Below are 24579 nucleotides of genomic sequence, written 5' to 3' on the forward strand. Positions count from 1 at the left end.
GTGTCGCGGGGGGCGCGGGAGGGAGGTGCACGCCCCTCTCGCCCCCACTGGACCGAGCGGTTGGAGCCGGGGAAAGCGGTGAGCGGCCAAGGGGACCCGGCGTCCGAGCAGGGGGATGGAGGAGGAGGAGGCGGCGGCGGCGGCGGATGTCATCGGGCTTGGGGCGGAGCAGGTGATGGAGAAGGGGGAGCATGACCCCGGAGAGTGAAAATCCCTACGGAAGGAACGTTGGATCCGACGGCCACCCCGGAACTGGCTTCTTGTACTGGCTCCTAGGCTGGAGGTGTTCAAAGGCTGTAGAGAGGCGGGCCGGGGCAAAGGTGGGCCGCTGGGCTGAGAGGAAGCTGTGGTGAGAACAGGTGATAAGAGGCAGAACTTCCAAGTTTTGAGAGAGGAGCAGCCGCTGATCCTGTGGTGCTGCTGCTTACCTGCGGGATGGGGGAAGTTAGGAAGGGTTGGTAAGGTGGACAGAGGCCCCAGAGCGAGGGAAGGAAAACCGCAGAGGGGTGGAACCTTGGGTCCCCTGGAAGGGATCACTGGTGAAGGGTTTGGAAGGGGAGCCTGTTTTGGATAACCACATTCTGGAGAGGATGTCGTTGGTGGCTGCAGGGGATAGACGGGGTTTTTGTGAGGATTGATACTCTGTTCTTAAAGAGTTTGAAGTGTGCTGGTGTCCTGGGCCGGTTGCCAAGAGGGAGGATCTGCGAGTTCTGGGACTTTGAAAGTTATTAAGTAGCTCCTGAAGTACCGAGGAGCACTCTTGTTTATGGGGTGACAACGTGCATATTCTGATAAAACAGTGCCAACGTTTGGCGAAAGGGAAGGAATGGCCCCTCTTCCACAGGCAAAGGAGGAATATTTGCAGGAGACATTGAAGGATGGGTGACGATGTCTGTGGACAGTGGAAATCGTATAATGAGGAGGAACTAAATGGTTGATTGGGGGTGTAGGGATGGAACATCTGGTTGCAAAGTAGAGAGATTATTTGAAGTTGATTTACTCTGAAGCAATTGTACAGACAGAAGAGTAGACTTGACCGACTTAGAAAACAGCCTAGTAGCCCATGGTATCTGGAGATGGCGTCAAGTCTGGTTCGCCCACTAACTTGCTTTCACATTGAACAGGGTAGTGAGTTCTTCATAAAACAGGGGATGCTGGGCGTGGTGGTGCACGCCTGTAATCCCAGCACTCCTCGAGGCTGAGGCAGGAGGATTGCTGTGAGTTCGAGGCCAGCCTGGGCCACGTAGTGAGTTCCATGTCAGTCTCAACTACATAGTGAGACCCTGTCTCAAAAAACAAAAACAAACAAACCAAAACAGGGGAGTTACCTTTTTCACAGGCTTCAGGGAGGCATAGTCTCAAACATAGTGAGACCCTGTCTCAAAAAACAAAAACAAACAAACCAAAACAGGGGAGTTACCTTTTTCACAGGCTTCAGGGAGGCATTATGTACTTTCACCAAGCACTTGACAAACTGGGAAGTGCTGTAATTATTTAATTATAATTATCCTAAGGAAACAGCAAGGAAATGGGTAATTTGAAAGTAGAGAGTGGTTTGAAGTAGAAAACTTTATTTTTATTTGTTTTGTTTTGCTTGAGATAGGGTCTCACTATGTAGTTTCAGGCTGGCCTTGAACTGACAATCCTTCCAAGTGCTGGAATTACAGGCATGTGCCAGTGTACCTGGCTAGGTAGAATGCTTTAATCCGATGGGTGATTCGCACTGTTTGGGATTATGGTAAGTCAAGAACTCATTGTGTTTTCACTCAGGGAAGAATCGCTGGTGATTGAAAATAATTCAGAAGGGAACTTTAGTGATGTGTACATAATCCCAAACAACCTGAGAGATGGAAAGGGAAGTAATTATCAATCTTGGTGAGCAGTTCCTATGGCACATGTGTTCTATTTATTTTTGTTTGTTTGCTTGAGACAGGGTCTTGCTGTGTAGTTCAGGCTGGCCTCAAACGACAAGATACCCCTGCCTCAGCCTCCCAGGTGCTGGGTTTACAGATGTGCGCCACCATGCAGGACATACGTTTTAAAAAGACAAAGTACATGATAGTTTTGAGTAGCTTTGAACTGTATCTCACTGTAAGGTGGTATGGAATACAGGATTACTATTGGAGTTCTGGTGGATAAAATAAGAAAGAAAGGTAAATGTGGTCTAATCATGCCTTGTGGTAACTCATCTATTGCTTCTCTTACTCTGACCCAGCTTCAAGTCCTCATGGGTGTCTTGCCCTTTCTTACTGTACTGTACAGAGTGGTTGAAAAAACAGAAAACACAGTGGGCAAGAAGTAGGAGCAAGTAAAACATTTTACTGGGTAGATTGGCTGCATGTACCTTTGTGTGATGTTGGCCTGCTCTACTGATTTTTTTGGCCTTCCTTTCTTTCTTTCTTCCTTCCTTCCTTTCTTCCTTTCTTTCCTTTCTTTCCTTTCTTTTTTGTACCAGGGATCGAACTTAGCACCTTGCACTTGCAAGGCAGGCAGCAGAGCCACTGAGCTAAATCCCCGGCCCAGGTTTTTTGAGACAGGGTCTTGCTGTGTAGTTGAGGCTGGCCTCAGACTTGGGGTGATCCTTCTGCCTTAGCCTCCCAACTACTGGGATTGCAGGCATGTGCCACCACGCATGGCTCTGCTCTACTAATTTTTAAAGGGGGAATAACTTTGTGAAGCTTGATAGAATTTACAAGTTTTATTCTACCAAAATATTGTACTTCCTTCAATCTCAGTTTTATTTGTTTTACAGTCAGGAAGCTCCTGAAAATAGACTAGGGATTTAGCTCAGTGGTTTTGCCACGTGCCTCACAAGCGCAGGGTCCCAAATGAGATCCCTGGTAACCCCCCCCCCAAAAAAAAAGATTGCTTAGCCCTTCACCTCTAGCATGTTTTGAGATGGTGAAAGTTTTTATATCATTTTGAGAGAGGGTGGTGTATTGGAGGTAAGGATTAGGAAACCAGGCAGCTTCCTAGCTCTTCCTGAGTCAACCAGGTAGTGAGTGATATACGGAACTATATATATATATATATATATGGCATTTGATATGCACTCATTTAATCCTCATAAGTCCCTGAGACAAGGCATATTTCTGTTTTATAGAGGAAGAGACATCATATAATAAGATGTGTAAACTATAAAACAAGATTGACCAGGAGGTGATAATTACTGAAATTCAGTAATAAGTGTGTCAGAGAGTCATTATTTCATTCTGTTTACTTTTACATGTTTAAATTTTTCACAGTAAAAAGTTTTATGAAAAGAAAACTTCTGCCTCTAAGTTCATGCTGTTCTATCACATTGGAAAGTAATTTTCTTTTTCTTTTTCTTTTTTTGGTACTGGGGATCGAACTCAGGACCTTGCACTTGACAGGCAGGAGCAGTGCCACTTGAGCTAAATCAAATCATCGGCCCTTCTTTTTCTTTTTGAGGTAGACTCACTATAGCCCACTCAAGTCTTTAATTCACCTCAATTTTGTGATGCTCCTGCCTCATCCTTCCAGAGTGCTGGTATTACAGGTATGCATGTATGTATGTATGTATTTATTTGATTCTGGGGCTCGAACTCAGGTCCTTGCACTTGCAAGGCAGGTGGCGACACCAGTGAGCTAAATCCGCAGCCCCAAAAGATAACTGTTTGCACGATGCCCTCCTTTTCTTGTGTACTGAGTCTCCTCACTAAACTCCTTGAAAACTCTGAACTTTGTCCTCTTTTAGTGCCTAGCATGTTTCACACATAGCTCTTGCTTAGTACACAGTGATTAATATGATAGTTAATCTTTAGGGCTGTTCATCCTTTGTTGAAAGAGTATTAAGGGGAAGCTTCAGAAGGTTGTGTTTATAATCCATATATTTATAAAAGAGAACTTTTGATAATTTGGTTTCCTGTTGTGCCAATGCTGTAAAAATATGGAACGCCATCTCTTAGTAAAGTTTTAAACAAGACCTATTGACAGAAGAAGTGAAAATAATTAGTAGTAACACCAGGATCTTTATCATGACTTAACCATAAGATCCTGCTCTACTCATAAACTGAGGAAGTAAAAGAATGAAAACACAAAATGAAGGTGCGAACTAGATTTACCAATTTGAGGCTAGCACTTTTGTTATAATGTGAATTTTGTAAGAAACAGGAAGTTGTCTCCCTTCCCTTGCCCTTTCTTTTCCCAGTAGCATTTTGCTAAGTTGCCCAGGTGGTACTTGTGATCCTCTTACCTCAGCTTCCCAGAGTGCTGGTATCTGTGGCAGGCTTACACCTTCATATCTGGCAGGAGCTTGTCTTTTGAGTCAGTGTGGTACATGATTGCACTTGAACCTTGATAAAATGACTTAATGTTTAGGTTAATGTATGTGCAGGAGGAAAGAAAGAAGGACTATTTGAACCTATCAAGTGGGTTTCAGTACCACAATGGCTGTCATAATAGTTTATGTGCTGAGCATGGTGGCACACACCTGTAATTCCAGCACACAGGAGGCTGAGGCAGGAGGATCGCCTTGAGTTTGAGGCCAGCCTGGGCTACATCGTGAGTCCAGGGTCAGCCTGAACTATAAAGGGATACCCTGCCTCAAAAAAAAAATAGTTTGTATATTTTCTTTGTGCCAGAGTTTTAGAAGCATTGCAAAGTAAGGAAGCAACTCAGAGTATAAGCAGCTTGCCCAAGTTTGCAAATGGTTAGAGGGCTCAAAGTCAAGACTAGTTGATACCAAGATACTCACCTTTTTTTGGTCGTTATTTTGAGACAGGTTCTTGCTCTGTAGTTCAGGCTCGGCCTCTATAAAGCCCTCAGCCACCACACCCACCCCATTACAAATGTGTGCCACCACAGATGGAGACTGACTTTTATAATCTGTCCACTGTGTTTCCAGTCATTACTCAGTCTTTTGCCTTAAGCTTCCTTGAGTTTCCTCCATTGTCTACACCAGTGATGGTGAACCTTTTAGAGCTTTCAGTGATACAGCCCACTGTGGCAAGTGTGCCATAGGTTTCCCACCACTGGTCTACACAATGGCCATTCTCCTGAATGACGTCTACCAATCTAGGTCAGATCATGTTGGGCATTTAAATTCATAGTATTGCTTGATAATTATAGTCTGATATTTTTACATACTCTTCAGTTTTTTCCCTCTAAAGGTTTCATAAAGCTGTTAGCCAAAGTTAGAAAAAAATGCAGAATGTTTCCACCTGTGCTGCCTATTTTAATATCTTTAATTCAGGACTGCATTGTATTGAGGTGATTTATTGCAATAATGGACAATATCATGTCAGGTATTTGCAAATAGTGCAAATAAACCTGACAGTGAAAAATAATACATATGTTCAGAACTAATGGAAATCAGTTCTACTTTAGGGTTATTGTTGTGTATCATTGTACTGGATATGATCATATCCAGTTGTAGCTGCTGGAAGATTTTTAGAAGGAAACTAGTTGAAAAACTTGTCTAGGATTATAGAAGAATTGATCATTTTAAAAACACATTTTGTCTATAAAGTACTATGATAAGGCTGTTTGACTTATATGTGATTTAAACTAAAATTAGGCAAAGCTAACACCACAAATTTGTATTTAAATCATTTCCCTCAGTGTTTATTATGAGGTTTGGGTGGGGGGGTGTGCTGAGGTTAGTAACCATATCAGCCTATAATTATCCAGTAGTACTCTGCGTTATGCTAATGTTCATGTATTTCTCAAAATAGATTTTGTTTTGTTTTGTTTTTGAGACAAGATCTTGCTAGGTAGTTTAGGCCAGCCTTGAATGTCACCCAGGCTGACCTTCAGCTCCTGGTGATCTTCCTGCCTCAGCCTACAGAGTACTGGGATTGTAGGTGTGTACCACCATGAGAATAGATTTGGGGGGGTTACTGGGGATTGAACTCAGGACCTTGCGCTTGTGAGGCAGGCGTGGTGCCACAGAGCTAAATCCCCAGCCCTACAGAATAGTTTTATGTGATCATTTACTTTAGAAATAACAATGCACTGAATTGTAAGATAATGTATAGTCTCATATCACGTATTTTAACATTAATGACATTATTAATAAATTATTATTTTTTTTAATTTTATTGAGTTTATTGGTACATTTTAGGGATACAGTACAGTTACATTCATTGTTGGGATCATGTACCTTTACATGGCAAGTCTTGATTCTCATTTTTTCCCCTTACCTCTGCCCTCCCTTCACCCCTCCTCCCCTCCCCATCTACAAACACTTTATTTTCATCTTTTGATTCTCTCACATTTTTTTCTTTTCCCTTTTTGTTCTTCCCCTACGTATCACACCTTCCCTACACCTTTAGCTCTTTTCTTCAAATTTCTAAATGTCAGTAATCTTATTAGAATCTTATGCATTGTTGCAGAATATTCACACCAGGGAAACTATTCGGTATTTACACATGTGTGACTTATTTATTTCACTTAGTATATCTTCAATATGTATCCATTTTCCTATGAATGAATCTATTCTCTCGCTCTTTATGGCTGAGTAATATTCCATTTTATAGAAAAACCACAACTTCTTTATCCAGTTTCCAACGGATGGGCAAATAGGTTGTTTCCAAGTTCTAGCTATTACAAACTGTGCTGCTATAAACATGGGTGCACATACTTCTCTGTGATATGATTCTTTTAGTTCTCTTGGAAAGATACCCAGCAGAGGGATGGCTGGGTCAAATGGAACCTCCAGTCCAAGCTCTTTGAGGAATCTCCATATTGATTTCCATAGTGGTTGCACTAATCTGCACTCCCACCAACAATGGAGGAGGGTTCCTTTCTCCCCACAACCCCGCCAACATTTGTTATTGTGTGATTTCTTGATAGCAGCCATTCTTTGTGGGGTGAGGTGGAATCTCAGTGTTGTTTTCATCTGCATCTCTTGAATGTCCAGTGATGTGGAAATTAATAAATTATTTAGTCTTCATCATTCTTACCTGTTTTGTCAGGCCATCAGGAAAAATCAAGGAATCTCTTGAGAATGCCTCGCCAAATGATACTTTAGTTGGTTATTGTTGGCACCTGAAACTTTGTGATTGCTTTTCCTGGCAGTAAAGTAATAAATATTGATTTATTTTCAATGTAGTTTTGAATTTCTGTAATCTTTTTTTTTTTTTTCGGTGTTTCTAGAGTTTATTTGTTCCTTTGTAGGAGTTAAACATTGGCTTTATGTGTTGGATATGTAAATTAAGAAATATTTGCGGCCTTGTGTTTCTGTAGCAGATTGTCTAGTCCTCAGAGAGATAGAGGCACAATTCCTCTACTCTAGAATTTAACCGTTTAGTTGTCTATAAGGGGCTCCAAGTGACCGAATTCAATTTGTTTGCTTTTTCATTATTGGGGATTGAACTCAGGATCTTGTACTTGCAAGGCAGGCACAGTGCCACTGAGCTAAATTCCTGCCTGGTCCTCCAAACTCAGTTTTATGGGAAAGATCTACTGTTCTTATTGTCTTCGGAATGAATTGCTGTTGCTCAGATTTTATCAATAGGTCGCACCAGAACCACACTTTAAAATGAAACAACTCACTCAGTTGCTGTAATAACGCTAGATTGGGCACCTATGAGAAGGTCATATTTGTAACTATTTTTAAATATTAGACTGCTGACTATGCATGTCTAATAGAGACCTCATAGAAATTCACATTTCTTTGCAGGGTTTGTACTAATCTGGTAAGAAAATTATAGATAATACCTATTTTAGAGTTCCAGTGTTGATAGTTAAGAATCATTAAGGATTTTTTAAAAGTGCTCTAAAATAGAAATATCAGCTAGTTATCTTCACATGTTGATGAATTATGCTGAATGTAAATGATCACTAAAAAAATTCATTTTTAATTAAATTTCCACGTGGAATCTTGAGATGTGAGCACCTACTTCTAAGTGCTATGTGTAAAGGCAAGCTCCTTCTTCTCTACATTATTTTTTAGATCCAAGTAGATTCCAGATAGTTCTTCACTATAGACATAATTTTTCTTTTTAACAGTTTAACCAACATTTAAACTTTTCAGCTGTCCGTCCCATTAGAATGTAATATAAAAAGAAATTGTGTACAAATTTTCATTGATTTAGTGACATTGAAAAGTGACAAGTTTCATAGTCCCTCACTGCATTTTACAAGTTGAAGGGAAATTATAAATAAAGTTAACATATTTTCATGTAATTTTATTTTAGTTTGCTTCGTCATCTACTCAAACGAAGAAAGCAGTGGGGTGGATGAAGCTTTATTTCCCTTGTTTTCTTTATGCTATACACGAAAGTTTCCCACCTTTCTAAGGCATAAAGCAGTTTCTTATCTGTTTCTTTACTCCACACCAATTCTGACAGGCACACCCACTTCCCTTGTCTGTCCTGGGCTTCCCCTCTTGACCTAAATAGGGTGTACCCAGTAATGTCTGCCTTGTTCATTGTTTTTTCAACCTGGTTATACAGTCCTTTTGACTTAAGTATAGTGCCTGACTTTATTTTGTTGTTTCTTTGTTTTAATTTTTTGTTTTGTTTTGTTTTTGTTACCCGGGGTCTGACTCAGTACCTCACGCTTGTCAGGCAGGTGCTGTCCCGCTGAGCAAAATCCCTGGCTTTGTCTTAATTTTTGTTCAGCATGGTCTAGCTTGACCTTTGAAACTTGACTAAATCTTTATTCAGCTGATACTTACAGCTCTTTTCTGGCATTAAAAGCTTTTAGAAATTCGTACTCATTTTTTCAGAAATACATGCAAAAATACTACTGTTAGAAGTAAAATTAGTTATAAAGAACAAATTATCTTTAGCGCAATCATTTTTAGAAATGCCACCTGGGACTCCCAGCCAGGCTATCTAGAGTTAGTTGAAGATTAAAGATAAACTAGACATGATGGTGCATACCTGTAATCCCAGTACTCTGGAGACTGAGGCAGAGGGCTCACAAATTTGAGCCCAAACTGGTCAGTTTAACCCAGTTGAGACATTGGGGCGGGTGTTGAGAGGAATGTAGCTCAGTTTTCAAAGGCCCTGGGTTAAATCCTGGTGGGGAGGAGAGAGATGAAAGAATGGAAGAGCAGAAACCAAGACTGGAAACTCGCAGTTGAGAAATGGGAGAAGTCAGAAGAAGCTGCACCAAAGATCGGATAATTAGGAAGTTTCAATGGCACAAAATGAAAAGCACAAAAGAAGTTTCAGAGTCAAGAGTGTAAAAAGCTAGCAGCATTCAAAGGGGAGGAAGAACACCAGGCTGTTGAATTTGAAAAGGAAGTCGTTATTGAAACTGCTCTAATAAACATCCAAGTTGTGAGGATGAATGCCAAATTGAGGTTGAGTAATGAAGAAGTAAGATCATCTTTTGGGTACTAGAGAATATAACGTGAGGGCTGGGGATTTAGCACAGTGGCCTCACACCTGCCTCACAAGTGCAAGGTCCCGAGTTCATCCCCAGTACCAGGAAAAATGTGAAAGACATAGGAAAAGAGGATGGTGGTTTAGGCAACAGAGTCATAAAGGTATTTTTACTTTTTTATGTTTTTTATGTTTTTCAGGTGGGAAGATAATTGTATATTTGAAGGCAGGGAAAAGAATTGATAGTGAAAAAAAATTTTTTACACTGTAGTTTAGAGCTATCTGCTCGTTTTATTATTATTACTATTTTGAGATAGGGTCCCACTGTAGTCCAGGATGGCCTTGAACTCACTGTGTAGCACAGGCTGGCCTCCAACTTGCCTGATCCTAGTGCCTCAGCATCATAAATGCTGGGATTACAGTTATGCACCACCATACTGTCACCTTTGATCTTTGTATTGTCACTGTTCTGACTGTGTTGTTTGGGGATGTTCTAAAGTTTTTTAACTGCCTGACTATAGAATTCAACCTCTTAAGTCTGACTTTCAGAAAAGCCTGACTTTATAATCCTAATTTGTGTATTTCCTTTAAAATACGCCCCCCACAGGGTCTTGCTATGTAGTTGAGACTGGCTTTGAACTCACTACATAGCCTAAGCCAGCCTCGAACTCGTTGGTGGCAGTCCTTCTGCCTTAGCCTCTCAGGTGCTAGGATTAAGGCATGTGCCACCACACCTGGCTTTAAAATACTTGTTTCTTTAGCCAAAGTACAGTAGATTACTGTTGTCTCTCTGTGTATTTAACATGGCTCTTCTATGTGGTTGGCCCTTCTCTCAAGGCTTGAAGTAAGTCTTACCTGTCTTTCAAGGTGCAGTGGTGAAAACCTACAGGCCTGGGGTGATACATGAGTTATGTTTGTAATTCAAAGATGTTACAGCCAAGGATAATTGGTATCAGTCAACTTGAGAAAAAAGGGAATAACAAGTAGAAATAGGGGAGAATAGTAATAACAAATGTAATTAGACAGTAGAAGCAGAGGCAGAGATTAGAGATGAGAGTAATATCATGAAACGTCAAGTAATGACAGCAAATGGAAATATAGAGCCAGCAACTAGAAAATAGGTAACTAAACTAGAGTCATCATGTAGCAAAAATACACATGGCCCTAGGTATGTCTGGAAATCCAACATTGTTCAGTTTAGGCTTACCAAGTTAATAATGAGTCAACAACCTTGAGTGATACGGCAGTTTTAATCTGTCTCAATAGCTAATGAGAATGTCTGGCTTCACAGAGGCGTCTTCAAGTAAGGAAATGCTGTTGTGTGTCTGTCTGTCTGTTTGTCTTTATATGTAATATGATTGAAAAATATATAAGATGGATAAAAATTATTTTAGAAGTTTTATTACAGTAGAAGACACATTGCCATACTCCCCTTCTTGGCTTTGAACACACTTAACTCATCATTCTTGCTACTTTTTGAACAGTTTTTGTTTTGTTTTGTTTTGTTCTGTTTTGTTTTTGAGACAAGAGTCTTGCTTTGTACTTTGGGCTGGCTTTGAATTCACTATATAGCCTAGGCTTGCTTAAATTCACAGGGCTCCTCCTTCATTAACCTCCCAAGTGCTGGGATTATAGGTATGCGCTACCAGCCTCAGCTGGAAGTCTTCTTTTCTAAGTGTCTTTAGTTGTACTGTCATGGCCACCTTTGATGTCCTGCCTAAATCCTTTCAAACTTTTTGCGTTCATGATCATTTTAGCTGGGAAGACAGAGAAGTTGCATGATACCAGATCTGGTGAATAAGGTAAGTTGAGGGACATCATGGTAAATTTTTTTGAAAAGGCGCATTATGGGGGTGTAAAAAGCCCATATTTATTTTTTAGGAGTATTTCTATTAATGAATTACTAACTTTAATTTTGTGAGTTTTATATTAAACAATATGTACTTAACAGGAACAAAATATCAATAAAATATGACATTTTTAACGAGTGTATAGAATAGACACCAACATTTTCAACTTCAACTGTTTGCCTTTTTACAATATCTAAAAAATAACAGCAGAAGTAAATTCCCAAATGAACTATAATGAAAGTATAAACAAAACTCTACTATAGAAATAATCTTTGCTTCAATTATCACACCTGAGGGAGTCTTCACACACGACAGCATGTTCCATACACAAATCTTACTCATACTGATGGTACATGTGCTTAGCTTTCTTTTCCTGTTTTGCAGGCCACAGTTGTCACCTCTCTTGTCTTGCTCTTTTGTTAGGAGCTTCCTTTTATGTTATGTAATATACACTTAGCAGAAAAATGAAATATCAATAAAAAATCAAGTATGTAATGAGTGTTTAGAATAAACATTTTCAACATTAACTGTTTATAAGATCTGAAAAATAACAGCAGAAATAAATTCCTATGTGAACTACATACATACAGTGAAAATACAGATAAAACTCTACCACAGAAATAATCTTAACTTCAATTATCACACCTAAGGGAGTCTTAACACATGAAAACAGCATGTTCCATACACAAGTATCGCTTACACTGATAGCACCTGTGTTTTGTTTTCCTGTCTTTGGTAGGACATACTTGACATATTGCTGCTCTTGTTTTCTTAGAAAGTTCTTACGATGTTTGAACTGTCTGTTCGCTGGTCTGCTCCCGAATTCTTTTGTGAGGTTCTTTGGGCAGATACATATCGTTATTCCTCTGATGTAGTTGTTTATTTATCAGTTCCAGTCCCAATCCTCTTAAGAAAATTTCTCCATAATATTTTGTGTTTATTTTCTTTGTAAAGTATGAAACTATTTAGGCTTGACATGTTTAGGATAGAGTAAAACACAATCATTGGTCAATGCTTTCTGTTTCTAGTGACATTATATAGTTGCTGCATCACTCATCTAAAACATCTACTCCACCTTTCATTTTGTTGTAGAATGTGACCATTTCTGGCTTCATTTGTGTTGAGGACTCACTATCAATCTTGTTTGTTTGTTTGTTTGTTTGTTTTGAGAAAGGATTTCTTTTTCTTGTTTTTTGTTTTTTTTAAACAGTCTCACGATGTGGTCCAAGGGGCCGGGGATTTAGCTCAGTGGTTCCGGCATCTGCCTCGCAAGCTCAAAGACCCGAGTTCGATCCCTGGTACCACAAAAACCAACTATGTGGTCCAAGGTTAGCCTTGAACTCACTGTGTAACACAGGCTGATCTTGAACTCATAGGATCCTCCAGCCTTAGCTCCCAGAGTACTGGGGTAATAGGTGTGCACCACCATGCTGGGCCTCAGCCTCCCAGTCAATCTTATCATCACGGTGTAATGTTGACAGTAGAAATACTATGTTTTTCTTCATCATATAGGAGGCCAATGTTAAGTCTTTCCGAAATCCAAAGATCGTATTATATATTTCTCTGTTGTGAACTTGTAACATTTTTTCAGGAATCTCCACTTTGTTCTTGTGAATAGTTCTTCTGCTGGTCAACTGTACTTCTTTTAGCAACTGTAGCATCAGTGGGTAACTCCTGAACCATTTGTTGAATGTGACATTTGGGTTATACCAGAGACCCCTACAGTTAGGTTCTAGTACCCTGCCCATTATACGATGTAGGCCTGAGAAATAAAACTAAAAGACAACTATGAGACAGAAAGCAGGGAGCCAGGACGGCCAGTGCTGGAGCAACCCACAAAGGCACTGGCCAGTCCCAGGCATTGACTTTTTTTATTGGCAATCAATTTAGGTAAAGGCAAGCTATGTGCAGTTTCTATGGAAATTAATGTAAACAAGATTCATAAAGGGCAAGACAAAGCATTCTTGAATTAGGAGCCAAATAGAATATATGATTTTAATCAGAACATTGTCCTTCTAATTGGAATTTGGGTGTGAATTACTCTGACCTTGGCATGTAGGCTTCAGCTAAACTCACTTTTATAAACAAGCCAATTCTTCAAAGCTTGCTTTGGGCATAATCAACATTACAGTCCTCTGCAAGGCTACTTTTTTCCCCCTAAACTAGAACTCACGACCTTGTGCTTGCCAGGCAGGAGCATTTTGGGTTACTTTTTGAAGTAGATGCAACAGGTCTGTTCACCATGTCATATGGTTTATTATGCCACAAATAAAGATCTAGTGGCTGAGTTCCACGATAGATTTCTAAATTCAAGGTATCAAATGTCTTTTCATCTACCGGGGCGTATATTTTTATACCATATTTGGAAGGTTTATTTGGTATGTATTGCCAAAATTTATCAACAACCACGAAATGATGCCAGTTGTTTGTCAGTTGTCACGTATTCAGATAGTGTGTAAAGTGCTTGACAGTTCAAAACAAAGCTTTCAAAAAAAATGAGCAAATAGCTAAATTGTTGATTTTTTTTCTTTCTTGAAGGATCTTTTTGTTGTCAAAACATAAGCAATTTTGAAATACACCAAAACTCTTTGTGTCATTATTCTAAAAATCTCAGTGCCACATCTGTCAATTCCCCATAAATCCTTTAGATTCTGATTAGCACAATTAGAATATTAAAAGTCCTGCTCTGAAGGCTTTTAGTTCAGATAATGAGGTGTCATAAATATTTTTTTAGTATTACTATTGATACATACAGAATGTTTTATTTGTATTTCATTATAAGTGTATTTCAAAACATCTTATAGTGTATCTATCACCTGTTACAATTTCCAATATTGAATCAAGGTATTGACATTCTGTCCAATAGGTTTCACTCCTGGCAAGAGCCTAATAACATTTTCTGACCTAGTTCCAACATTGGATGGTTCAGGTATACCTGACCATTTTGTAGCATTTTGACAAGTCAAATAGTTATTCACATTACTGTTTTCTTTCTCATCTGAATCAAGGTCTTCATTCTGTATTTCTCTGTCACACTTTGCTAATTTTTGGCTTATGTGATCCAAGTCATCGATAGATGAATCACTTGATGACTTACTTTCAGCCTCCTCCCAAATTTGCAAAAGTCATTTTTCATGTGCCATTGTACTGAATTGGGCTAATTCTACAAGAAAAAAATCAAAGAAAACATGCCAAAACATGTTTCTACAAAACATGTAAAATGTTTCTACAAAACCTTTAAGGATGTTATAACACCAATATTCCTCAAGCTCTTCAAAGAAATTGGAAGGGATAGAGTACTCCCAGATTCACTTATGGAAGCCATTATCACTCTGATCCCCAAATCAGAAACAGACTCAACTGAAAAAGTGAGCTACAGGCCAGTTGCTTTAATGAACACAGATACAAAAATCCTCATCAAGATACTAGCAAATGGAATGCAGTGCATTATCAGAAAGGTCATATATCATGATCCAGTAGTTTTTATCTCAAGCGTTGCAAGGATGGTTCTACATACCCAAGTCCATAAATGTAATACATCATACAAACAGGAGCAAGATAAAACATGGTTGTATCAGTAAATGCAGAAAAACTTGACAAAACCCAACACCTCCTCGTGATAAAACTGAAGAATACAAGCATATAAAGACCATACCTGAATATGATAAAGGCTATTTATTGCAAACCAGTAGTATCATACTAAATGGGGAAAAACTAAAAGCATTCCCCCTAAAATCAGGAACAAGATCAGGGTATCACTCTCATCTCTGTTATTTAATATAGTACTTGAAACATTAGAGCAGTTAAGCAAGAGAAAGAAATAAAAGGGATACATATAGGAAAGGAACTCAAGTTATCATTTTTTGCAGATGACATGGTGCTCTACATAAAGACCCGAAGAACTCCACAAAAAATGCTTAGAATTAATGCCTAATTTCAGCAAAGTAGCAGGATAAAAGATCATCACACAAAAATCACTAGTATTTGTGTATACCAACAATGAACAGGATGAAAAGGAAATTTTGAAAACAACAGTACTCACAATTGTTAAAGAAAAATGAAATATCTAGGATTAAACCTAACCAAGGAAGTAAAAGACCTCTATAGAGAAAACTATACTACTCTGAAGAAGGAGATTGAAGAGGATGTTAGAAAATGGAAAGATGTCTCTTGCTCCTGGACAAGCAGAACCAATATTGTCAAAATGGCCATACTTCCAAAACTTTTATATAGATTCAATGCAGTCTCAATCAAAATACCAACAGCATACTTTACAGATCTAGAGAAAACAACCCTGAAATTCATATGGAACCAGAAGAGACTCCAAATAGCTAAAGTAATTTTGGGCAGTAAGAGCAAAGCAGGTGGCATAGCTATACCGGACTTCAAGCTACACCACAAAGCAATAGTGATTAAAAATGGCATGGTACTGAAACACAAACAGACATATAGATCAAAGGAACAGAATAGAGAATATAACTCCCTAGACATACCCAACTATTTTGATCTTTGACAGAGGGTCCAAAAGCATATGTTGGAGGAAAGATAGCCTATTCAACAAGTGGTGTTGGGAAAACTGGTTATTTGTAGAAGAATGAAACTGGACCCTTAGCTCTCGTCATGTACTAAATTAAAATAAAAATGGATCAAAGATCTAAACATTAAAATAGAAACATTAAACCTTCTGGAAGATAAAATAGGTAAAACACTTGACATAGGTGTAGGAAAAGGTTTTCTAAACAGAACCTCAACTGCACAAGGAATAGCGGCAGGAATCAACAAGTTGGATAGCAGACTAAAAAGCTTCTGTACAGCACAAGAATCAGTGAGGAGGAAACCAACAGAATGGGGAAATTTTTTGCCGGCTGCTCCTCAAAGAACTAATATCTAAAATATGTAAAGAATTTTTAAAAAATTAAACCACCTAAAATTAAAAGCCCCAGTCAAGAAGTGAACTAAAGGGCTGAGGGTGTAGCTTAGCGGCGCTACACCTGCCTGACAAGCCCAAGGTCCTGAGTTCAATCACCAGTGGTGTTGGTGTTTGGGGAGATGGGCTAGAGAAATGAACAGACACCTCGCAGAGGAAGAAATACAAGTGGTTAACAGATACATTAAAAAAATGTTCGACATCTCTGGCCATTAGAGAAATGCAAATTACAATAAAAATGGAAAGAATGACAATCATTAGGAAATCAAACAACAAATGTTGGTGTGGCTATGGCAAAAAAGAAACCCTCCTGCGTTGTTAGTGGGAATGTAAACTAGTACAGCCACTATGGAAATCATTGTGGAGATTTCTCAAAGAATTGAAATGTGAAATGCCACCCGACCCAGCTATTCCTCTGCTAGGTATCTTCCCCACAGAGCTTAAACCATCATACTACAGTGTTACATACATACCAGTGTTCATAGCAGTATAATTTGTAATAGCTAAATCCTGGAAGCAGCCTGTATACCCATCAACAAACGATTGGATAAACAGTGTTGTATCTCCATGTATTGGAATACTACTCTGCTATAAAGAATGACAAATTTGAGGCATTTGTAGGAAAATAGATCCACCTGGAAAGTCTTATTCTGAACACAATAAAGACACAACCTTAAATACTGTGTATCTCTCATTTGTGTGAGGCAAAGTACAAATGAAGAAAGTGATAAAGGATGGATAGGGACAAGGGGACAGATCTTGTCCAATAGGGAAATAGCCCAGAAGGAGGAGGGGAAGGGGAAATGAGAGGAAAACAGATTTACCATTCCAGGATCCTAATAACGCCAATCAGTGTAAAGATTATATGCCATAATATGAGCTGAGACAAATAATAAGTATATAAAAGGTGATAGGGGAACTAGATGAGGGAGAGGGAAGGGGCAGGGGATTAGGAAAAAAAGTTGTAATATTTGCATGTGACCACTCCTGTAAATTATATGAGTTGCAAACATACTAAAATTTTTTTAAAATTGTAAATACACAAAAATGAACTATAATGCATAATGTGGGTAAAACTCAACTATTTACGCACTGACACGTGTACACCTTGGCATTCATCATACAAAGTGGGTGAACACAAAGATTGCTTCCTGTATTCCCCTAGCACAGCTACTGAGACACACAGACCACCGCAGTCATGCTAAAGTACGTATTTTCATTAGAAAAATATGGTGGGAGTGTTGTTGTTGTTGTTGTTGTTGTGTTTTTTGGTTTTGCTTTTGTTTTGTACCAGGGATCGAACTCGAGTCCTTGTGCTTGTGAGGCAGGCTGTCGAGCCACTAAGCTAAATCCCCAGCCCTTGTTTTTGTTTTTGTTTTTTAACAGTAAAACATTTATTGGTACATGTTAGGCATACATAATGATAACACATCAGGAATTTGCACCTGTACATGGTACATTTCACCCCCTTTTTGCTATTCCCCTCCCCACACACCTCTTCCCTCATATATGAAAGCTTTATTTCCATTTTTTCTTTCTGTTTTCACTTTTATCCCTTCTTTTCTCCCTCCCTCCTCCCTTGTTCCTCTTCCCATTTGAACATTTTTCTCCATTTTCCAATATCTGTTATACATTTTAGTCCTTATTTACATGTTTAGTTTCTCACACTAGAGAAACAATGCAGTAAACACTTGTGTCCGATTTATTTCACTTAAGACTATTGTCTCAAGGTCCATCCATTTAGCTATAAACATCTCAAGCTCATCCTTTATGGCAGAGTAGTACTCCAGTGTATTAAAAATCCATTCATCAGTTGATGGGACATTTTGGGCTGTTTCCAAGATTTAGCTGTTACAAACTGCTGCTATAAACATGGGTGTGCATATATTGATGTGCTATGATGCTTTTAATGCTTTTGGGGAGATTGCAGGAAGGGAATAGTTGGGCCAAATAGAACCTATAGCTTTAGCTTTTTGAGAAATCTCCACACTGGTTTCCACAGTTGTTGTACCAGTCTACACTCCCACTGAGAGCGGAGAAAAGTTCCTTTTCCCCAAAACCTCTCCAGATTTATTAGTTGATTTCTTGATAACAAGCATTCTTTCTGGAGTGAGCTGAAATCTCAGTGTTTTAATTTGAACCTCTCGAACGGCCAGTGATGTTGAACATTTTTTCATATGTTTATATCCTGTTTGTATGTCTTCATCTAAGAAATGTGTATTCATCTCAGATGCCCATTTTTGGATTCAGTCTTTAAATTTGGAGGGTCTGGGCTTTTTGAGTTCTTTATATATTCTAGATAGTCCTTTATCTGATGAATATCTTAAATTTTTTTCCCATGCTGTGGGTTTTCTCTTCACTTCACTGGTGGTTTCTTTTGCTGTGTAAAAGTTTTTAAAAATCTTTTCTGTACTAGGAATCCATACAGGACCTTGTGTTTGCCAGGCAGGTGCGGCACCATTGAGCTAAATCCCTGGCCCACAAAAGCTTTTTAATAGGATGAGATCCTAGTTGTTGATTCTTTGTAGTATTTCCTGTGTGGTCTAGGTTTTGTTCATAAAATCTCTGCCTGTTCCTTTGTTCTCAAGTGTTCTATCTAGTCTCTTTCAGTAGATCAAGTGTTTGTTTTAATATTTAGATCTTTGATCCATTTCAACTTTAGGTTAGTGCTTAGTGAAAGATACAGGTTTAGTTCAATCTTCAGCACATAGAAAGCCTGTTTTTCCAGCACCATTAAAGAGGCTACCTTTTTCTTAAGTGAAGATGTTTGTCTCCTTTGTCAAAGATAATGTGGCTGAGTATGTCTTGAGTCGTTTCTGTATCTTCTAATCTGTTCTGTTGATCCTCAGGTGTGTTCTTTTGCCAGTACCATGCTGTTTTTGTCACATTAGCTTTGTAGTATAATTTCACATCAGGGATAGTGATACCCCGCCCTTGCCTTTGTTGCCCAGAATTGCCTTTACTATTTTAGGCTCCAAATAAATTTTAGGATTGTTTTCTTTTTCTAATTCTGTGAGATATGCTGTTGGAATTTTGCTCAGGATTGCATTAAAGCTGTATAACAATTTTGGAAGTATGGCCATTTTCACTATATTGGTTCTTCCTATCCAAGGACAAGGGATATCTTTCCATTTTCTGATGTTCTCTTCAATCTTTCCCACATTATGCATTGTATTTCATTGTTGTGTATTTACAATTTTAAAAAATTTATTAGTACGTTTGCAACTCATATACTTTACTATAGTTTTCAATGTAGAGGTCTTTTACTTCATTAAATTGATTCCTAGATTTTTTTTAATACTATTGTGAAGGGGTTATTGCTCTAATTTCGCTCAGTGAGTTTATTATTTGTACACAAAGGCTATTGGTGTTTGACTGTTGACTTTGTATCCAGCTAAGCCACTAAATTTGGTTATCAAATCTAGAAGTCTTTTGGAGTAGTGTTTGGGGTCTTCTATGTAGAATATCATGTCATCGGTTGGCATGTTTTTTATCTACCACAATACCTCCTTAAGGACACACCATAATGTTTTTATGATTGTGCCTTCCCATGAGGTAGAAAGTATGCAGCAGTATTTTGTGGCAGCAGTATTTACTGCGTTTTTGATCACATCTTGTAAAGACATTAAAGAGGACTTCCAGAACTGCTTTGGAAAAGTGGCAAGTGTTTGAAACAAGGGGAACATTTTGAGGGAGATTAATGCCAGTATGTCTTTCACTGTAATACTTTTTCGTTTAAACATTTACCGTATACTTTGATCATACTGTGTGTGTGTGTATTCCCAAATCTTTATTTCAGGTTGACCGTTTTATGTTCCTGTACTTTAGTTACTGTTTCCTTGTTCAAATCCTAGTATAGTCTTGAGGCAGTGTATTGTGTTTTGTTCACATTTATCCGCAGTGGTATGGCATACGATCTGTTAAAATGAGCATTGTTCCACATTTGATTTTTTAAAAAATAATCCTAGCTGGGATATAGCTTCATGACATAGAGCCTGCCTGGCAAGAACAAGGTCCTGAGTCCAAACCCCAGTACCAAAAAGAAAAATGAATAAAAATAACCCTAAAAGTAATTCTTAGTAAGGTGAAAAAGTAGGTGATATCTCAAATTGCTATCTACTCTCTCAGTTTAAGCATAAAGGGACAAGCGTCAAGTGTCAAGTGAAGTATATTGATCACTACCTTAAGGCTAATAAATGGAATTGTTACTATTGATGGTATTAGAGCAGGCCTACCTTGATACTCAGTTTTAATGTATGGAATGTTTTCCAAATACAGCGCATGGCTGTTGCCACAACAAGATTGACTAGTAAATTACTCCAAAGCTCAGTATCTTAAAAGTATCTTAAAATCCTAAGATACCCTTCTGGATCTACAGATTGGGCAAATGCAGCTCTCGTTCTTGCTTCAAATCTGGTTGGGATATCTCATGCTTTGTGTGCTCATTATGGAGTCCAGCCTGAATGGGCAGTAGCCACACTTAGGAAGTTTGCATGGCACTTGGCAGGGGCACAAGAAGGGAAGTGGAAACCTGCAAGTTTTCTTAAGATTCAAGCTCAATATTGACATGCTGCTGTTCTGCCTCTTTCTTTCGGCCAAAATAAGTCATAGGCTTGAAAAATAAAGACCAAAAACTACAAAAGTCTTAACCTCTTTAGTGGGAGGAATTAAAATCCATTGTTTTATATTAGATTTCGGGTTGCAGTTTTTTAAATTTTTGCATGAAATTCATATATGTTATCTAGAAAAATTTAAGGCACAAGAATTTGAAGAGAAAAAATTTCCATTGTGTGGTCTTTTGTGTCTGGCTTCTTTCATTTAGCATGATGTCCTAAGGTTCATATATATATATTATAGTATGTATCAGAGCTTCATTCCTTTTTTATTATTAAATGATTTTCCATTGTATGTGTATAACAAACTTTATCCATTCATTAATTGACAGACATTTGGATTGTTACTGCTTCTTCGATAGCTGTTGTAAACATTCCTTGTATAACCATTTTTTCCTGTGGATATATTTTATTTCTCTTGGGTGAATACTTTGGAGTAAAATGCTGGCTTATAGTGTTTTCCTGAAAACTGTTTTCCAAAACACCTATACCATTTTACATTTTCACCAATAATGTATGAGGGTTCTAATTTATCTGCATCTTCACCAACAAAATTATAGCCATCCTGGTGGGGGTGAAGCGGTATGTCATTGTGGTTTTTATTTGTGTGATGTGTATATTTAGGGGCTTATAGAGAAAAAAGCAGTGGTTTAAAATGTTAGCTCTGTTTGTTCTTAAAAGTATAGTACCAGCTGGGTGTGGTAGCACACACCTGTGGTGCCAGCACTAGGGAGGCTGAGGTAGGAGGTTTGCTGCAAATTCGAGGCCAACCTGAACTGAACTACATGGTGAGACCCTGTCTCCAAAGGTGGGGGGAGGGTAGAGATAAGGAGAGTGTTAGTGCTACAGTAACATTGGATTAAAAACAGACATGGCCTGAAATTTAGCTCAGTGGCATGGCTCCTGCCTCACAATCGCAAGATCCTGAGTTTGAGCCTGGGTACCGGAAGAAAAGAAAAAAACCCACAATTTTTATGGGCACTTGACTGCTTAATACAAATGCTTTCACCACATTTGACCATTACATTAAGTGGTGCTGTCTGTTGGATGTGTCTTACTGCATTTGTCTGAATTCTTGGCATTTGTGATAATGTGGCTCAAAGGTCCCATTTCTGAATTCAGATCTGCATTTGAAGGCTAGGTGAAATCCTTATGTATCATAGGTTCTCAGAGAACAATTGTGGAATTAAAACCATAAGCGGTAGTATCATATTTTATACTTTGATACTTGTTCATTTCATTTTTGAAATGTTCTTGAAAGCCTTATTTTTAATTTTTTTTGTTTTGGTATCGGGGATCAAAATCAGGACCTTGCGCTTGTGAGGCAGGTGCAGTGCCACTGAGCTAAATCCCCTGCCTGCTTGAAAACCTTACTAAGAAAGACTGAGCCAGGCGTGGAAGCGCATGCCTGTAATCCCAGCATTCTGGGAGGCTGAAGCAAGAGGATATCCAGCCCAGCCTGGGCAGTTTAGCTACTTGGTGTGACTCTGTCTCAAAATAAAGTTTAAAAAGAAAAAAGGGCCAGGACGTAACCCACTACAATCTATAATACTACCAAAAAGGGAGGGGAGAAAAAACTTCAGTTGTTTAGTTTGGGATGCTTTGGTTTATTAATATTATTAATTTAAGGACTGTTTCACCCCTTCTCATCTGATTGCATTGTGCATTGACTAGGATCCAAGTTAGTTGGAATCAAAATCTGGAAGCCTTACTTATTACCTTAATAAGCCCACTCTTTTAGTAAAACTCAGTTTAGTCTTCTTTGGTAACAAAACAAGACCTTATCTTATACGAGGTTATCTATATAATTAAGGTGCTTTTTCATCCATTTTGCAGCAGAAATATTTGTGTTTGGTTGTGGTCTTCTAATTTGAGACCCCTTTGGGAATATTAGATAATCCTAATATATGTGCACATTGTATTCATTCTTTTTTTTGTTTTTTTGTGACAAGGTCTCAAAGTAGTGCAGGCTGGCCTAGATGCCTGTAATCCCAGCAGTCTGGAGGCTGAGTCAGGAGGATCACTGTGAGTTGGAGGCCAGCCTAGGCTACACAGTGAGTTTGAGGCCAGCCTGAACTACATAGTAAGACCCCATCTTAAAAAAACAAAAACCGGGTCTGGGAATTTAGCTTAGTGACACTGCACCTGCCTCAAAAGTGCAAGGTCCTGAATTCAATCCCCAGTACCAAAAACAAACAAACAAAAAACCCAACAACAAAAAGTCCTTAGCCCAATTTTTTAATTGGGTTGATTTTTGCTGTTGTTTGTCTACAAATTATGGCTTGGCCATACAACTGAGATTACATTCCAGATATAAAGATAATGTAGATATTTATATATTTTGGATATTAACCCTTTACTGATACAATTTGCAAACATTTTCTCATTATGTGAGTTGCCTTTTCACTGTCAATAGTGTCCTTTGGTGCACAAAAATTTTTAATTTTGATGAAATATAACTTATCTACTGTTTGTTGCCTGTACTGTTGGTGTCATATTAATGAAATCCTTGCAAACAGTGTAAGGAAGCTTTCCCTGTGTTTTCTTCTAAGAGGTTTATAGTTTTACCTCCTGTAGATCTTTGATCCATTTTGAATCCATTTTTATATATAGTTAGGATCTAACTTTGTTCTTATGTGTAGTAATTTTTAATAGAATAATGACTTTATATACACTATGCTACTGTATATTTCTTTGTTTCACTCAGTAGTGTATCCCAACCCGCTATTTCCTTGACCCTAGTCTCTCATATCCCACTGAAAGGTATAATATGTAGAACAGCTTTTAAATATCTATTTTATTCTATTGGAACTTTATTAGGCACACTGTTTAAACTCTGTGTGTTGTAATTTATCCTAAATCAGTCCCCTGAAGTATAGGTATTGTTTTCTGTTTTATATTTGAAAAAATTGATTACTTACCCCAGATATAGTTAATATCTTTATAGTCAATAGTGGCAGTGATAGTTAATGAGTGGCAGAGCTAAAATTTGGACACACTTTTTTTTGTTGATTTTGAGAAAAGGCTGACTTAGGCTGGCCTTGAACTCATAGCAGTTGTCCTGCCTCAGCCTCCTGAGTGGTAAGATTGTAGGTGTGTGCCACCAGGCTTGGCTGACTGCAAAGCTAGGGCTCTATGCCCTTAATGGTGTGTGAGAAGAGGGAACCTTTAATCCAGTAGGTGTGAGAAACACTACATACATTTCCCTCTCTGGAAATTTGTCATAGTCTGACTTAGTATATCATGAGCTCTGAGGGCTGGGCAGTAAAAAAAAGAAATCTATGTAATTGTATTTTTGAATTTCTTGAAGTAAGAATTTGATGCCTTGTTGCTTGGAATAGTTCTCCTTTAATGCTATTTTTTTGAAATGTCACTCATAATTGTGTTCCTCTTTTAATTTAAGGACACAAAATTACCTGACTTGTTGAAGAAAATCATTTGATAGATTTATCAGACATAGACTAGGTGTACAACTTTTTGAAGAGGTGAGGAAGAGGGTGTTTAGGCCCCAGACTCTACTACTGTGAGGTGCTTTCCCAAAGGTAACTTGCATGTGACTTACAACTTCCCTTTTCCAGGCAACATATTCTCAGCTGTAGTTTATTTGAGTTTATGTGTGGCAAAATTACAATAAAACAGAAGGATATGCCACAGATCTTTAAGGAAGATAACATTTGACATAAACTATCAATACTTAAATATGAGCTTTGATTTAAGATTCTATCTTGGTCACTAATTGTTTTAGCTATATCACAGATAACAAATTGTGACGTAGAAAGTGAAAAGTTGTCACTAATATGGATGTATTATTTAAATATTGAACAGACACGTTCTCAGAGATGGTCACCAAACAAAGCAGTGCTTGCATTTTTTTTTTTTTTTTTTTTTTT

The 24579-nt window shown here is 38.3% G+C and overlaps 1 protein-coding gene across 1 annotated transcript in view; it reads left to right on the forward strand.

The window, feature by feature from the left end:
* The first annotated feature begins 122 nt into the window (after positions 1 to 122).
* The window catches only part of Sppl3 (signal peptide peptidase like 3), a 126963-nt gene continuing 102506 nt past the window's right edge, over positions 123 to 24579 (forward strand). Inside the window, exon 1 of the mRNA XM_010604039.3 lies at positions 123 to 172. Within this exon, the coding sequence (XP_010602341.1) occupies positions 147 to 172 (26 nt within the window). The 5' untranslated portion in view covers positions 123 to 146. The remainder of the gene's footprint in view (positions 173 to 24579) is intronic.

The sequence above is a fragment of the Fukomys damarensis genome, unplaced genomic scaffold (genome assembly GCF_012274545.1).
Source record: "Fukomys damarensis isolate Sample0158 unplaced genomic scaffold, DMR_v1.0_HiC HiC_scaffold_12, whole genome shotgun sequence".
Lineage (NCBI taxonomy): Eukaryota > Metazoa > Chordata > Mammalia > Rodentia > Bathyergidae > Fukomys > Fukomys damarensis.